A 16,831-nucleotide genomic window follows, 5' to 3' on the forward strand; every position below is an offset into this window, starting at 1 on the left:
GATCATCCCATATTCCAGATTTTCTAGAATTCTAGATTCAAGAATACTAGAACACTCAATGTCCACCATTTGTCATAAATTTTCTTGTTTTTCTTCTTCATCATATAATTTCACATTTTTTTTAACTTTTTGATGTCGGATCATATAATTTTACATTTTTTAACTTTTTAGAGTCGGAGTAAAAGCTTCGCCTCTTCTACATGTGATTTGTAAATCCAAAGATTTCATGGCCTAAAAGTAAAAGTACATACAGACCCACATGTTCCAGTTGTGTTAAATTCAAGGTGAACCCACAAAAATAATGTGTCATTTCTTGGTATGGGATGAACCCCTCTATGTGCATATTGAATGATCTTGTATGTTTGATTTGTTGAATTGTACTCCAATTGCCAAACTAGGCCCCCCATACTTACAAGATTTTTATTTGTCCCACACTTTTCTTGACTTTTCATACGTTAGAGAATAATTCCTTAATTGCTTCGAGATCTCTATGCAACTTTGTCAACATCTAACAAATTAAAGTGTTTTTATCTTCGGTTTTCTACTTTTCTTGCGTGTTACAGAATCATTATATAGTTTGATTAATAAATTAATTGTTATTATTTTGCGCTAGGCAGAGTAAATTATGCAAAACAAGTAATTCTTTCAGTCGAATGTTACGTAGGTGGTGATTGTTGATTAATGATTATTGTGGTTAGTTTAAAAACGTCCGCACTCAAGTTTTCCAAAAATAAAAACGTCTTTATAATTGCGAGTTCGGGATTACTGTATTTAGTTATTTACTACTTCAAACGTGTATGAAAAGATATTCCATAAAATGAGTTGTAATTAATATTAGCTTTAGCTATATATGATATCATATACCACTGGGATTGAGGTTGGTGTTCCAGTGGTAACGTTTTGTTTTATAATACACTTAAGTGTGAGATTTTAGGTTCAAGTTCCAAAAAAGTAAAAAATTCATCATATTCATTAAATGAAAATGGTTAAAAAAAAAAAGGTATCCAATTTCCGTCAGCCTTCTTCTCTGGCGGCCGTGGACTTCTAGTAAGGTACAAAGTTCACACATATTTTAATTCAGCAACACACAATTAACGACTATTATACAACATTATTTCACCAAATATATTGTATATAAAAAGATGGTAATTATATCATCCACTTGTACAAAATATCCTTACAAAAAATCATAAGAAACAGGCTAAACACAAACCATGGAGAAATACAATGATGAAGAACATGACACACTTTCTTTGTCAGATCTTCATGTGGACGAGGATACTATTGGTTCAGAAGAAGTAACTACCACTTTCTATCAAGATTTCTTTGGGGTTTCCAGTGAAGAATGGACTCATGAAGTTTCAAATAAGAATTCACATGTGAAACAGCCCATATGTGATGACACCGATAAGAGCCCGGAAACATACCCAGTGTTTCGTTCAAATTCGGGTTCTTTCAGATACATGCGGTTTAAAATAGGTTCCAGGACAGGTAGTTGGAGGTCAAGATCTTTGTCGGTTATGGCATCGAGGAGCAAGTCAAGGTGGCAAGTGTTTATGTCCGGGTTTGGATCAGGAAAGTTTCCAACGAAGATGGATTTGATAGACATTAAGACCCGGCAACTTCGTTCCAAGAGTACTGCAAAGGTGTCCCAACATGTTGATCATGTTGGCACGGATGATAGTGGTGGCCGGAGAGTCAGGAAGACGGTATGGTGGCGGTTGGTTGATGTTTTGGGATGTGGTGGTGGATATGAGAAGAACAATATGGTTGTTGATCAAGGCATCTACTGATTGAGTTTGTTGTTTTCACATGTAGATTTATCTTTTTATTATGTCCTAAGCCTTTTAGTTAAAATGTAAAGACTAGTAAATTTTCCACGATTCTAAGAGCATCAACAACCGATCGACGAGATGTTTTTAGGAGCAACGTACATCAAAGATTCCAAAGAGTCCTTTTACATGGACCGTCCATGGAGAAGAAAGGAGAGGCTCACAGAGGTTGGCCCGTCCGTGAAGGTTTTTAGCTCTTGGGGTTTTTGTCGGAAAATGCTGAGGTGGCAGTCCGTGTACCCTTGATGCTTCAAGTTTTAAACTTTAATAGGTTTGTGTATATTTTTGAGTCAAAATTTGTAAAATGAATTTGCTATTATTAGACTATCTCCAATGCTAAACGCGTCCTTAGACGCCCTTAGCTGCCACATCATCTGCCACATAATATCCTTACAAAGCCTTAAAAACCTCAATTTCATTTCCAACCCTACAAATATTCTTACCCTTCTTAATTTCCACCTCATCACCTATCCATTACACACAATATTTAAATAAAACATTTCTTTTTTTTACTTTGGGCCCACCTCATCGCATGAACCGAGGCAAACCCATGCCCTTGTGCAAGGGCATCTAACCTAAGGGCATGTTAGGATAGATGCACTCCAATGATGATAAGGATCTTCAAGGGCTTGTAAGGGCATCCCTATGCATTGGAGATAGTGTTGCTATTCTAGTGACTAGTACGCATATGTTATCAATTTTTCTACATGGGACTCGTGCCTAATGCTTTAGTGCCAAAACAATTGCCATATTTGTCAAAGTTATCATCTTTAAAATCTAGAATCGCACACCATGTACGTAACTTAAGAGTATAGATATTAATTAGCTTTAATAGTAAGTCGTTTTCAGCGCCTTCATTTATTTATGCAATAGATGTTCTTTCTTCCAATGGCGGTGAGGACACTAAACCCATTGCAAGGTGGTGGATAGAAAGGAGACGCGGAAGTTAAAAGACTTACTTGCATGGTTTCACACACTTAAAAAATTTGACCGATATTTTTGATATAGGACATTTTCTTTTATCAAAAGGAATAATGTGAAGGGGTATGGTCCCAAAACGACCATTACCCGCATCAAACAAACCCCTACCAGTAAGCAAACCGCACCCATGCGGTCACATCCTTCGAACCCATTCGGTTCGAAGATGAATAGCTTGACCCAAGTACGAAAGAAGATGAACATATCGATGCGGCTGGCACCGCATCATATGGCCATTTTCGTCACGACAAGGGAAGCGAGAAAATAGTCTCCACATACGATGATGCGGCCAACACCGCATCTCGCGTATTTCTTGATCACAAGTAGGAGACGCGGTAACTTCAGACGTTACCGCATGCAGCGATGCGGCTCGCACCGCACCCTGCATATCCAACAAGTGGACTGACACGCCAGGCAAGTGGCTGACACCACGAGGCAAGTGGCGCCGGCGACAGTCCCCTGTCAGAGCTATTAAAGCAATGGGCTGACGTGGCGTAACCCCCACGGCCGGCGAGACTGACACACCTGCAACGGTGCAGCTCGTCGTCAGCCCATCCATCAATCTCCTCCTTCACTCCTCGGCTATAAATACCGACCCCAAACCAGGTTTGAGGTATCTCTTCACAACTCTCTAACTACTACTATAATCTTACTTTGCTTCCCAAGCAAACTACTGATTCTCACGCCGGAGAGTGGTAACAAGGAGCACCCCCCACCCCATCCTCCTTGTTACGAGTCACGGCTTGTTTCCTTGTGCAGGAGATCATCCACCGGTGACCCAGCCAGCGATCTCCGAGAGGAAGGGATTAACCCTTCTTGGCGAGACCAGTGTGTTAACCCTGCCCGGTTAACCATTGTTTCATCATTGGCGCCCACCGCTACTCTTAGCACTTTTTAATCCATCCCTCTCCCTCTCAAGATCATGACTGATAACCAAAACACCAATGCGGATAACCCAAATCCCCCGGTCCCAACAGGGGTCCACCCTTCGACCCCCCAACCCGGACACATTGGCACGTCCACCCAAAGGATCCCATCCTTTGCGTTCGGACACGACTTATCACAGGCCCCAACTGTGCTTCCACCAGGCGTGGACTTACACTCCTGGTACCAACAGCAGACTGACCTGCTGATAGCGGCTTACAACCGCGCTTGTACGGAAGCAAACGTACAAGCTGGGCCTACTCCAATACAACACACACCTGCCAACCGTATACTCCAATACGATGGCAGGTTACACTCACGTCCGGCTTCCAGAAGCCGACATGACGATCGTGGATCATCTTACTGTTCGGTCCATACACTCAATGAGGATACCTCCTCATATGAGTCCCGCTCCAGAGGGCCAGTGCATACCCGCCTGGGCCCCTATGGGGAAGATAGGAGGCGGTCAGCCTCCAGGCGCGGCCCAGGCATCCAGAGCCGACTAGGCCCGCAACCTTACACGGAAGGGTACGGTCATACCGACCCCGACGATCAAACCTACCGCGGGGAGTCTCACGACACCAACAGCAGACCGGGGGGACGCAACTATGTTCCTCCCAGTCACCCCCGCACTACATACCTCAGGGCGGCAAAGCGCCCTGTGCACGAACCATACAGGCCAAGGGCCGCGGCCGAAAATTCAAAATTCGTCCCGCACATCGCCAACGCCGATATCACAACGACAAAATTCCCAGTAAACATTGGGAAATACAGTGGCTCGACCGACCCGGACGACCACATGAACATCTTCACAGGCGCAGGCGTCAATGGCAGGTGGGACGAACCCACCTGGTGCAATTTTTTCCCCCCAGACCCTTATCGGTCTGGCGAGGGCATGGTTTGATTCTTTGCCAGTGGGATCACTGGATTCTTTCGAGGACTTGCGCGCCAAGTTCCTCGCCCACTTTAGCCAACAGCGACGCCACGAACGCGATTCGTTGGACGTCATGAACATCTGGCGAAGAGATGACGAATCGCTCGAGGCATTCGTCATCCGTTACAATAAAGAATGCCTAGAGATAGGCGACGTGGCGGACCAAATGGCGCGAAACCATTTTATTCGGGCCGTCAAGGACAGAGAGATGGTCATGACCATCTCTGGCAAGGAGGGTTTGCCTAAAAAATGGGAGGATGTCATGACCGCAGTCAAGACATATGCCCAGACACAGCGGTCGCTCGAACCGCACGTCAAAAAGGCAAAACCCCAAGCCGAAACATCCCACCAAGGGTCCAAACGTAATAACAAACGAAACCGGGATGCGGGCAATCGGGATATTACTAAACCCTATTTCCCGCAACCCAACACGTTTGACCCACAATGCTACAACCCGGCCCGAGACACTCGGGCACCAAGAAAAGAATCTCGGGACCGCAAATGGACCGAGATCAACCAGTCGCCAAGAGAGGTCCTCCTCGCGGACCCACAATTCTTGCGACCGGCCCAACCAATGAAGTCCAAGAAAAGTCAGGACCTCACACTATACTGTGAGTACCACAAGGACTCGGGCCACACCACCAACAACTGCATCAGTCTCCGGCTGGAGATTGAGCGGGCGTTGAAAGAGGGGAAACTGCAACACCTTTTGCCAGGTGGACAAAAGCCCACCAAGCATATCACCCCTCACAACGAAGGTACCTCCTCCGGAAAGAAAGCCATGTACGTGGCTTCCACCCACATGATTTACGGAGGCAAGGGTAGGCCGCGCAAAGCGGCACGAAGACCGGACAATGATTGGAAAGACGAGCAAGTCGTCTTCCCAAAAGTCCGAGGCGGACCGCGTGACAGACGCGCCGTCGTCATTTCAGGCCAGCTGGCCCATTACTGCACCGAGCGTCTGTTCATTGACCCGGGCAGTACATCCGATATAATCTACGAGCAATGCTTCAATCAATTTGACCAAGAGGACAAAGATCGGTTGCAAGCCGTAGATTACCCGCTGGCCGGATTCGCAGGGGAAACAGTCTTTCCCCTAGGCCAAATTACATTTCCCGTGCGTCTTACCAATGGTAAACACACGCGGACGGAGGAGGTAAACTTCATGGTTTTACCCCACACCTCCAATTATGATGTCCTCCTTGGGAGAGAATCCCAAGGAGATTTCAATATGATCACATCCGTCCCCCACTCCGCGGTTGGTTTCCCAACCGCATCGGGGGTTGCAATCATCTACGCCCGCAAGGACGTCATGATGACGGACGAAGCACGTCCGACAAAGGTCGCAAGGCCCACCCCCGTCGACCAACCGGAAAAATGGGTTCTCAACCCAACGCATCCGGAACAGAAGGTCACATTGGGTCACGCCTTATCCTCGACCACCAGAGCGCACCTGAAGGAGCTCCTCTTCAGGAACCAAGACATCTTCGCGTGGACTCTCGCAGACATGACAGGGGTCCCTCGTGAAATAGCGCAGCACTATTTGAATACCAAACCAGGTATCAAACCAGTGATCCAAGGCCAACGCCACCTTGGGTCAGCTAAAAATCAGGCGATGCAAGAGCAGATCGAAGAACTGCTCTCCGCAGGTATACTGCGGGAAGTCAAGTACCAGACTTGGTTATCCAACCCTGTCATGGTAGAAAAACCATCCGGGGGCTGGCGCATGTGCGTCGATTACAAGGACCTTAACAAGGCCTGCCCCAAGGATTGTTACGCGCTTCCAGAAATCGACGAAAAGGTCGATAACCTCGCACCATTTAGGTGGAAGTGTTTCCTCGATTGCTACAAAGGGTACCACCAGGTACAAATGGCACTTGAGGATGAAGACAAAACGGCATTCCGGACCCCAACCGGAAATTACTGCTATACAAAAATGCCGTTTGGGTTGCGCAACGCGGGCTCAACCTACCAGAAACTGATGAACGACACTTTCCGCGGTCAAATAAGCAAAAGTGTCGAAATCTATATGGACGACCTGGTCGTCATGAGCATGGAGGAAGATACCATGCTCACTGATATAGAAAGAACATTCCAAACTCTGCGAAGCGTCAACATGAAGCTCAATCCAGGGAAATGCTCGTTTGGAATGGAAGAAGGCAAATTCCTTGGGTTCATCGTCACCAAAGATGGATTCAAGGTAAACCCGGAAAAAGTGCAGGCGATCGAGCGCATGCCATCGCCTGCATCGATGAAAGATATGCAACGCCTGGCCGGAAGGCTGGCGGCACTCAACAGGTTCTTGGCTAACCACGCAGCCAAGTCATACCCTTTCATCAAGACCCTGCGAAGCTGTTCAAAGAAGGAACAATTCCAGTGGACCACAGAGGCCGAAAAGGCCTTCCAGGAAATGAAGGAGTGTTTGATACAACTCCCAACACTAACCGCACCATGCAAAGATGAGCCACTCATCTTATACCTATCCGCTGCAGACAACGCAGTGGGCGCGGTATTAATAGTGGAACGAGCGGGGGTTCAAACACCCATCTATTATATCAGCAAAATGCTCAACGACCCGGAGACGAGATACTCAATAATGGAAAAATTGGTACTAGCACTGGTACATGCTTCAAGACGGTTACGACGCTACTTCGTAAACCACATCATCACAGTGCTAACCAATTACAGGATCGGCCCGATCCTGTCCAAACCCGACATCTCTGGGAGATTAGCAAAATGGGCAATTGAGCTGGGCGCACATACGATACATTACAAACCGCGCCCTGCCATCAAAGGCCAAATCTTAGCTGATTTCGCCGCTGAAGTACCAGCGGATCGCATCCAAGAATGCGAAGAATCCCAAAATCCTGCGCCCCCACCACCCTCCTCAGAAGTATGGGCACTATTTACCGATGGTGCATCCAACGAGGACGGCGCGGGCGCAGGTCTGCGACTCGTCAGCCCTGACGGCCAAGAGCTTACATATGCCATCCGCCTCGATTTTAAAAGCACCAACAACGAGGCAGAATATGAAGCACTATTAGCCGGGCTACGTTTAGCAGTCAAAATCGGCGTGCAACATCTGGAAGCGCACGTCGATTCCTTGTTAGTTGCGGGCCAGGTACGCGGCGACTATGCCGCCAAAGGGGATATCATGATCCTCTACCTCGAGCAAGCCCTGCAGCTAAAATCCAAATTCGCTTCATTCAATATTCGACACATTAATCGAAGCGAAAACAAATCTGCGGATGCACTATCAAAACTTGCATCCACCAGCTTCCAACACTTGGCAAAGGAGGTACGTATCGAGATTTTGCAAAATCCTTCGGTTCCTCTACGCCAGGTCAGTGTCATCCAATACGGAACAACGTCATGGATGACACCAATTATCGCATACCTTCAGTCAGGTGTGACTCCCGAGAGCAAAACAGAGGCACGTAAGTTGCAATACAAAGCGTGCCACTATCAAATGGGAGACGGTATCTTATACCGAAAGTCATACCTCGGACCGCTCCTCCGATGCGTTAATCCACAAGATGCCACATACCTTATCCGAGAGATACATGAGGGCATATGCGGCATACATGCCGGACCACGCATGGTCGTGGCAAAAATCATGAATGCCGGGTATTACTGGCCCGGCATGCACCTGGACGCCGTCAAAGAATTACGCAAATGCATGGACTGCCAGCGCCATGCACCAAAAACTTTGCGGCCAAAAAACAATCTGGTCCCCGTCACTACTGCATGGCCTTTTCAAAAATGGGCGATCGACGTAGTGGGACCATTCCCGGACGCACCAGGTGCAGTTAAATTTATCATAGTGGCGGTTGATTACTTCACAAAATGGGTAGAGGCGAAACCACTCGCTTCAACCACTGCTATGATAACAAGAAAGTTCATTTGAGAGCACATCATCTGCCGTTTCGGTTTACCAATATACATTGTTACCGACAACGGCACCAACTTTGCTGCCGACGAATTCCAAAAATGGCTAGAAGAGCTGAACATCAAACACATATTCTCGTCAGTCGCACACCCGCAAGGGAACGGCCAAGTCGAGAGTATAAATAAAGGCCTAGTCGACGGAATCAAAGCACGATTGGGAACAGCCAGGCGTGGCTGGGTCGATGAACTCCCAAGCATCTTATGGGCTCACCGCACTAGCCCAAAAACAAGCAATGGGGAAACACCTTTCAGCCTCGTCTACGGGTCTGAAGCGGTGATACCCGCGGAAATGGGACTCCCATCTCCTAGAATGTTGGCTATCGAAAAGCTAGACAACAACAGGGAACGTAGGATCGATTTGGACCTCCTAGAAGAAAGGCGCGAGAACGCCGCCATCAACGAGGCCAAATACAAATCCAAACTGGAAAAGTATTACAACGCGCGAGTCCGCGTTTGTACTTTCACTCCAGGGGACTACGTCCTACGTGACAACGAGGCATCTAACGCCGAGCGCCCAGGAAAACTTGCCCCCAAGTGGGAAGGACCCTACCTCATCAGCGAGGTCTTAGGGAAGGGCGCATACAGGTTACAAACACTAGAGGGCGAACCTATCGCCAGAACATGGAACGCACAACAGCTTAGACGCTGCTATATGTAAGCTATGTTCCTACACTCTCTATGTAACCTATTGGGCCGCAGGCCATTTGCAAATAAATAAATAAGCAATTTTCTACATTATTGTTTGTTATTACTATTACAAATGCGTGTTCCACTTTGCGGTATCCCAAAAACAGATTGGCAAAATCTTCATTCATGATACCCATACAAAGTGGTAACCACACACAAATATTGTAATAGGCCAGCAAAAGACAAACAGACTTGCATGTTTTATCCGGCCGGATACACAAGTTTTTGTTAAACACAATTCCTGAGCCCCAAAAAGGCAAACAATGGAATTGACGCGGACTCATACGACAAAGGTATGGAGTACACTCGACCCCATTCACAAATGGGTAGAGTTCCGGTAATACAAGCTTTTACAAAGCTTAATCAATTCTAAAAACCCTCGCACGGTAAATAACAGAATTGATGCATACCCATACAACAAAAGTATGGAGTATACTTGACCCCGTTCATAAATGGGTAAAGATTACGCATACACACGTTCAGACATGCAAGAATTAAAAACACTTGTACAAACTGAACAAAGAAACTTTATATTCAAAAAATTCAAGTATCTACATGATGCTTACGGAATTTACATAAAGTTCCTATTCTACACAAGAGGAATACAAAAAAGGAGGCACACTAGCCAACCTAAACCCTATTTTGAACCACTGGTCCCCGCGTCGCCTCCGACGTCACCAGCGGGTTCTTCCTCTTCCACATCAGGGTAAAGCATCCGCAAGCGGTCAACATAGTCCGCAACCTCCAAACACTCGTCCAGCTCCCCTACACAGGCAAGGGGCGTGTCATAAAAGGAGGCTACGGCCGCTTTCAGACGACCCTCGGTATCTACATCCCGGAACCCGGATGCCTGATCAGTATAACCGCCTGCGGATAATACATTGATATGCCCAATGCAGCGGTTAAAACCAGCCTTGAAGCCAGCATCGCGCGCACGTTCCTCGACCAGGTCCAATCCAGATGAGGTCTCAGGGGCATTCATTATAGCCTCGACAATCTGCAATAAAAAGATCATAAGTCTTGCGTGCTAATCCAAGCAAATGTAAAGGCAAAGGATACTTACACGCGCGATGCCGTGAGTCCGCAACCACTCACGGTCAGCTTCCAATTGGTTAAAAGAGGACACCAAGGCATCCTTGGCCTCAGTAGCAGCGCCTTCAGGGCCTCATCCTTTGCCTGCAGCGCTTTAGCTGATGCGGCCTCAGCCGCAGCTTTTTCATTGCCCAAGGCAACATTTGCCGCCTTGGCGTTTGCTAGCTCCTGCCGAGTATGAAACAGAAGATTGTTCTGCTTAGCCCAAGATTCGTTCCACTTCTTGCGCTCGTTGGATGAAATTTCCTCCCAACGCTTACGCTCATCAGCAAGGAGTTTAGCAAGGGAACGCACCTGTTTTAGCTGGGCAGCGGCAGCCCATTCCGAAGTCTGCTTCTGCTTCTCAAACGCAGCTTTATCCTTCTCGAGCTGCTCCGCACCCGCACGGGCAGCCTGGACCAGTTTTTCCGCTTCTGCCCGCATGCGAGCAGCATCTTCCTCGCGGCGGCCCAGCACCTTATAATCTTCCAAAATGGCATTAGCCACAATGGAAGTCCCTACCAACATGGTCGAGAGCTGGTTTATACGCAGCTCCCGCGGTGCGGCACGAGCCCGCTCAACTTCAAAGGGGGTCCCAAGACCACCCAGGATCTCCCTGCAGGCCGCAGGGTCGTTAGCAATATCATCCCCCTGCAATACAGTCCAGGGGGGTCGATGGTACAGCGTACCGCGATCCTGGGAGTAGGTGCGGTAGTAATACTCCAATTCAGACTCCCCAGGCTGAATTGGAGGCCCGTCATACCCCGCACCATCGGCCGACGAACTGGTACCCTTATCAACCGCAGACTTCTGCGGCCCAGCATCATGCTGCCGCGCTTCATCGCCAGTTTTTTGCGGTTCAGCATCAGAATGTTGCTTCCCGGTAGCAGTGAACCGCAAACTCAAATCGTCTCCCTCATTGGGAGAGATCAGGTTGTTGGACGAGTCGACAGTATCAAATATCTGGGCCGCAGCATTCTCTGCGGTACCCTCCTTCTGCACGGTTGACTCAGGTACCACCTTGACGGGAGGTGTCGATGGCACCTCCGCTCCACCCGCATCCATGGCACGCGGAGGGGACTCCGGAGCATCGAAGATAGAAAAATCTTCATCTTGACGCTCTGCAAAAAAGTGAAATAGCTATCAGAACCAGTTACACAACAGTTAACACTAGATAGCCTACACTTACCAACGACAACCGCAGGTTTCTTCTGCGCCGGAGCAGACCTTTTGGTTACTAGCCTCCGACGTTTGGTTTCAACACCACCAGCAGCTTTCTGCTCTGGCCTCCTCTTCTCACCAATCACAGGGGGACCCGCAGCTGTCCCTCCCGCAGCCACCTCTTCTGCCTGCTTCTTCGCAGCACCAGAACGTGACTCCGCGGCTGTACTCAAACCCTCAAGGGTATCAGATACTATCACACAATCCTTGTGTCGACGAAAAGAGGAATGAGAGATACCTGCTGCCTGCGGCACCAGATGAGGCACAGTAGTGACCTCCTTTATCTTCTTTTGGCGGAAGTGACACACATGAACCCCTTCAGATGTGTCAGATGCTCAGAACCAGTGTTGTTCTTTGGACTGAACCGCATCTCAGGAACAGGCAAAGCGCATTGCCTTCCTTTTCTTCAAGCTTCAAATCCCTCCTGTCCGGTTCACAACCACAGAGGGTGCATGAACAACTTCTTCAGAAGAAAGAAGGAACGGAATCTACGCGCCCGCACATCAGCAGCCCTGACTCCTGAACCTTCAAGAGTTACATCCGTGCAACAAGCACACTTTGAGCGAATATGGGACTGCAACATCGCAGACACCCATAAAGAGCTACAGACATAACCATAGCTTCCGCAGAGTGGTTGCTACGGAAGAGCAAAACTCACTCCACATCACCGAACGAGGCTACCTCGTTGTAAACTCGGTATTGGAGCGTGAAGGTAAGTGGCTCCAGAAAGAACGCAGATACGTGCTCTAAACAAGCACTTATCAAGCAGCAAGTGTCCGAACAGCGGTAACAAGTCTGCCTATGACTTTGTTTACCTGCCAACGGACCGCGGTAACAAGTCTGCTTAGGACTTTGTTTACCTACCAATGGATCGCATGGAATAAACAACGATGGGCATCCCCTTGCCTAGGACCATGTTTATTTACCCATAGTCTAGATCCACATTGTTCGACCAAACACGGCCAACAATGACGCAACGAAGTAACCGCAAAGAACGTACGGTTACTTGAGAGCTATCAAGATGAACACGAACACCCAACAAAAAAGGGATGGTCATCTCATCATAGGATGCTGAACATAGAACTTGAGCAAAGTTCTAACACAACATCCAAAACCTTCAAACCTGACCGCAAAGGTTGGTTTACAAGTTTTTCTTTTCTTCTTCGTGCACCATTCTGGCAAATGGTTCGAAGAAGAAACCACCTCCAAGAGGTTCGAAACATGTGCAAACCTTTGAACCACCATCCAAGAGGTTGGTTCGAAGTTTGTGCAGCATTACTATGAAGGTCCCTAACAGGCCTTCAACACAACAACAGGTGGCAACCCACCTGACGACATGCAACGGCTGAGAATTTCGCATCAAGCGAAACCCCTTCACCGGTACGGAAGAGGCATAGCCGGATTTTTTACCAGATCACCAGGTTGATCTGGCCTAAAATTTTCTCCAGACTGCCACACTACCTTCCTACACCATAAGTCCAGTACTCCTCCCACGTGCAACTTGCACAAGGGAGCAACACTAGACTGGGGGGACTTGAAGGGGTATGGTCCCAAAACGACCATTACCCGCATCAAACAAACCCCTACCAGTAAGCAAACCGCACCCATGCGGTCACATCCTTCGAACCCATTCGGTTCGAAGATGAATAGCTTGACCCAAGTACGAAAGAAGATGAACATATCGATGCGGCTGGCACCGCATCATATGGCCATTTTCGTCACGACAAGGGAAGCGAGCAAATAGTCTCCACATACGATGATGCGGCCAACACCGCATCTCGCGTATTTCTTGATCACAAGTAGGAGACGCGGTAACTTCAGACGTTACCGCATGCAGCGATGCGGCTCGCACCGCACCCTGCATATCCAACAAGTGGACTGACACGCCAGGCAAGTGGCTGACACCACGAGGCAAGTGGCGCCGGCGACAGCCCCCTGTCAGAGCTATTAAAGCAATGGGCTGACGTGGCGTAACCCCCACGGCCGGCGAGACTGACACACCTGCAACGGTGCAGCTCGTCGTCAGCCCATCCATCAATCTCCTCCTTCACTCCTCGGCTATAAATACCGACCCCAAACCAGGTTTGAGGTATCTCTTCACAACTCTCTAACTACTACTATAATCTTACTTTGCTTCCCAAGCAAACTACTGATTCTCACGCCGGAGAGTGGTAACAAGGAGCACCCCCCACCCCATCCTCCTTGTTACGAGTCACGGCTTGTTTCCTTGTGCAGGAGATCATCCACCGGTGACCCAGCCAGCGATCTCCGAGAGGAAGGGATTAACCCTTCTTGGCGAGACCAGTGTGTTAACCCTGCCCGGTTAACCATTGTTTCATCAAATGGATTTTACAATATATAAAAAGGTGGGATCATCATTAGTTATTTTTTAAGTTGAGACCGTCGCCGATCAACGACTAATAGTAAGGATTATTAAAATCCATTATTCGTTAACAAAATAAAAAAGAGTAACTTTTCTTTTATGGATAGCTTGTAATCCTTTATTATTAATTTTTTTTGAACGACCAACAGAATCAATCCCGAGTACTCTCGGGGCACCCACTAGACAAACGGAGTACTCTGAGAGTAAACGAGTCCACCATCAATTCCGGAGAAAATCCGGTAACCCATCCGCTTGTAGGCACGACAGTGAAATTACCAGTAAAACCCTTTTGACTCAAGGATCCAACCCAAGTTTCACTGGGTCTCCTATCATTGCCTACCAGTATCTCACTCTGCACCAAGTGAAAGTTGAACTTACATCTCTAAAAAAAATGCAAGCCTTCCACCACTTGTAATTCTTATTTACTTTTGTTTATCATGATACTACTATATAGCTTGTAATCCACTAATCCTAATTTACTTTTGTTTATTTATTATAATTTATTAATAACTAGTAATACACCCTGCGCTTCGCGGCGGATCTCACAGATAATCTTATCCGATTTTCATTTGCAACATTAAGTTAGGCAGGTATTGTATTACATCATTTTACAACACCTTAAATACCAAAAACTTTAGCACCTATAATACCAAGCTACAAATGTGTATTTTTATGTGACTTTTTGGTTCAAATTATACTTGTCCAAATATATGCGGCAAACATGGAAGGACAGGTCAGTCAAGAATGGAGCAAATGTATGTCCAAGTCTGTGATGTTATAATTCACAGCAAACCATGAAAGCAATAATACATTATTGTTATTAAAACAAACTTTGAAACATAAATAAACATGGAGTCAAATCGCTTAAACATGGGCTCATTATGTTAATCCAAGCGATTAAGAAAAAAAAATGATTTACTCCATTTCTGATGTTAGATCAAATTTGAACTTACATCGAAATGAGTAGAATTCAACTCTTCATCTAAATGTTGGCATTCCAGTTACTATTCTATGAGCATTGGTTACTGTCAAAATGTGTTTTTCATCGTGCCAGCCACACCTTCGGCTATGTTGGCCGCACCGGTTTCTGCACCTTGTGCTATACCTAACACACTACTTACTGCTCCACCAGCCATGTCCACCGCCCATGTGCCATCGTCTCCGCTGAATTCTCACTCTGCATACATGATACATCAAATATTTAACCTTTCAATCTATTACTTTTTGCTATTAAAACTTCCAAATCCACGATTGTATTGAAGCCACTTGTAACTTAATATTTTAATTGATTGTTGTAATAAAAAATTCAACAATGAAGCGGACATATCCATTTCCGAATATAATTTAGATGACAACATTGAATCTAAGACCAATTTTGAAACAACTTACAATATGCTATTGTTGGAATTAACCAAGATTAGAAATGTAACGAACAGAAGCCACACACTTGTTCGAAACCCTAGTCGGCACTATTACTTGCCCGTAGGAACCACTCCGATGCTAGCGGAGATGGCGGCGAGGGTTTGTGCCGTTGTAAGTGTGTTAACCATCGTCGCTCACATTATGTTTCCAATCCAAAATGATGACTACAAACTGATTTCTTACAGCAAAAGGTCCTTATATGCAACTCAAATCTCAATATATCAATGTCTCACTATAACTACAAACAATAATCAATAATGTCAATTTCAAAGTCAAATGTTGAACTAATCAATGGTGAATCAAGCTATCACTACTTGTAATCATAAAATTTGAGATGATGAATTCAAAGAAAAAATCAAATACAGTTACAACTTATAATAGTAGTATTATAACTATTATTATTAGTATCATTGCATAACCTAATTACTTACAGAACTGCAAGCTCTTGCGAGAGAAGCTTGTGTCGATTGAAGTATTATCGGACGGTGGCTTACGCCGCCCTGATCCGGCACGCTTCTTCTTCGAATTGTGCCACATGTTTCCTTCCTTTTGACTTCTGATTCACTCGCAAATGATGAACCATGCTGGTCGAGGAATAACCTGACAGATGAATAAAAAGATTTAAGATTGATTTGTGTTTGTTATGTATCAAGTAAGGATTGAGCAAACAGTTAACACCAACCCCTAAGTGCTTGGAACTAAGGACGCGCCTTCCTTCTCTATAAAATCTGGTGACAATTTGGGTTTACTCTGTTTCTCTCCCCCAAAAATTTGTATTTGGGGGAAAAATAAAGAATTGACCGACATATGTGCTGGTGGTTTGAAAGAATCAAACTTAAGTGCTCAAAACTTAAAAAGTCCAGAAAAGGCTCCTGGCGCAATCATACGATAATAATTGATATATATAATAATATTCATCAAATTAAAGGTTGGAAATTTCTTAAACAAAAGTAATATAAATGATTTTTAGGGAAAGCCTTTTTATCCGTCAGTATCTTGTATTTGTATTAACCTTCTAGGGTAGCCCAGTTGGCCAGCCTTACCACCTTCTCCCTAGAGAGGTCCCGGGTTCGAATCTTGGTCCGCAACCCACGGCCAAGCTCTTCGCTCTCGGTTGGGTATTCACCCCCAGACAGCTATGGGGCTAAGCTAGCTTGTGGAGTGTGATCACTCCAACGGTTGGGAGGACCGTGGAATATCCCCCCTCCCCCCCCCCCCCATAATTAAATGCTAGAGTAAATACCAACAATTTTTTAACGGTAAATTTCTTTTTTTCTTGTCGTCTGTGAGACTCAAACCCAAGACCTCCCTCTCCCAAAGTGTTTAAAGGTTTTGTCTTTGCCAATGGACCACCACTCCATTGGTAAAAAATACCAACAATTAATTGAAAACAGTCTACATATTCAAAATATACTAAAATTGGTAAAAAAT

General features: G+C 46.2%; 1 protein-coding gene and 1 long non-coding RNA gene across 3 annotated transcripts; both read right to left on the reverse strand.

The window, feature by feature from the left end:
• Window positions 1–2,222: 2,222 nt before the first annotated feature.
• Window positions 2,223–11,889, reverse strand: LOC118486598. Its single transcript, XM_035983151.1, has 4 exons — window positions 11,834–11,889; window positions 11,564–11,758; window positions 10,428–11,495; window positions 2,223–2,299 (listed from the first exon to the last, which is right to left on the reverse strand). The coding sequence occupies exons 3-4, from the start codon at window positions 11,437–11,439 to the stop codon at window positions 2,223–2,225; spliced, it is 1,089 nt and encodes a 362-aa protein (XP_035839044.1). The 5' UTR covers window positions 11,440–11,495; window positions 11,564–11,758; window positions 11,834–11,889.
• A 2,939-nt stretch (window positions 11,890–14,828) lies between these two features.
• Window positions 14,829–16,212, reverse strand: LOC118486757. Of its 2 annotated transcripts, XR_004879770.1 has the most exons (4): window positions 16,083–16,212; window positions 15,832–16,000; window positions 15,368–15,638; window positions 14,829–15,155 (listed from the first exon to the last, which is right to left on the reverse strand). It is a non-coding gene; the product is annotated as an uncharacterized LOC118486757 (long non-coding RNA). The 2 variants fall into 2 exon arrangements; XR_004879771.1 differs by lacking the exon at window positions 15,368–15,638.
• Between the last annotated feature and the right edge of the window lie 619 nt (window positions 16,213–16,831).

The sequence above is a fragment of the Helianthus annuus genome, chromosome 14 (genome assembly GCF_002127325.2).
Source record: "Helianthus annuus cultivar XRQ/B chromosome 14, HanXRQr2.0-SUNRISE, whole genome shotgun sequence".
Taxonomy (NCBI): domain Eukaryota; kingdom Viridiplantae; phylum Streptophyta; class Magnoliopsida; order Asterales; family Asteraceae; genus Helianthus; species Helianthus annuus.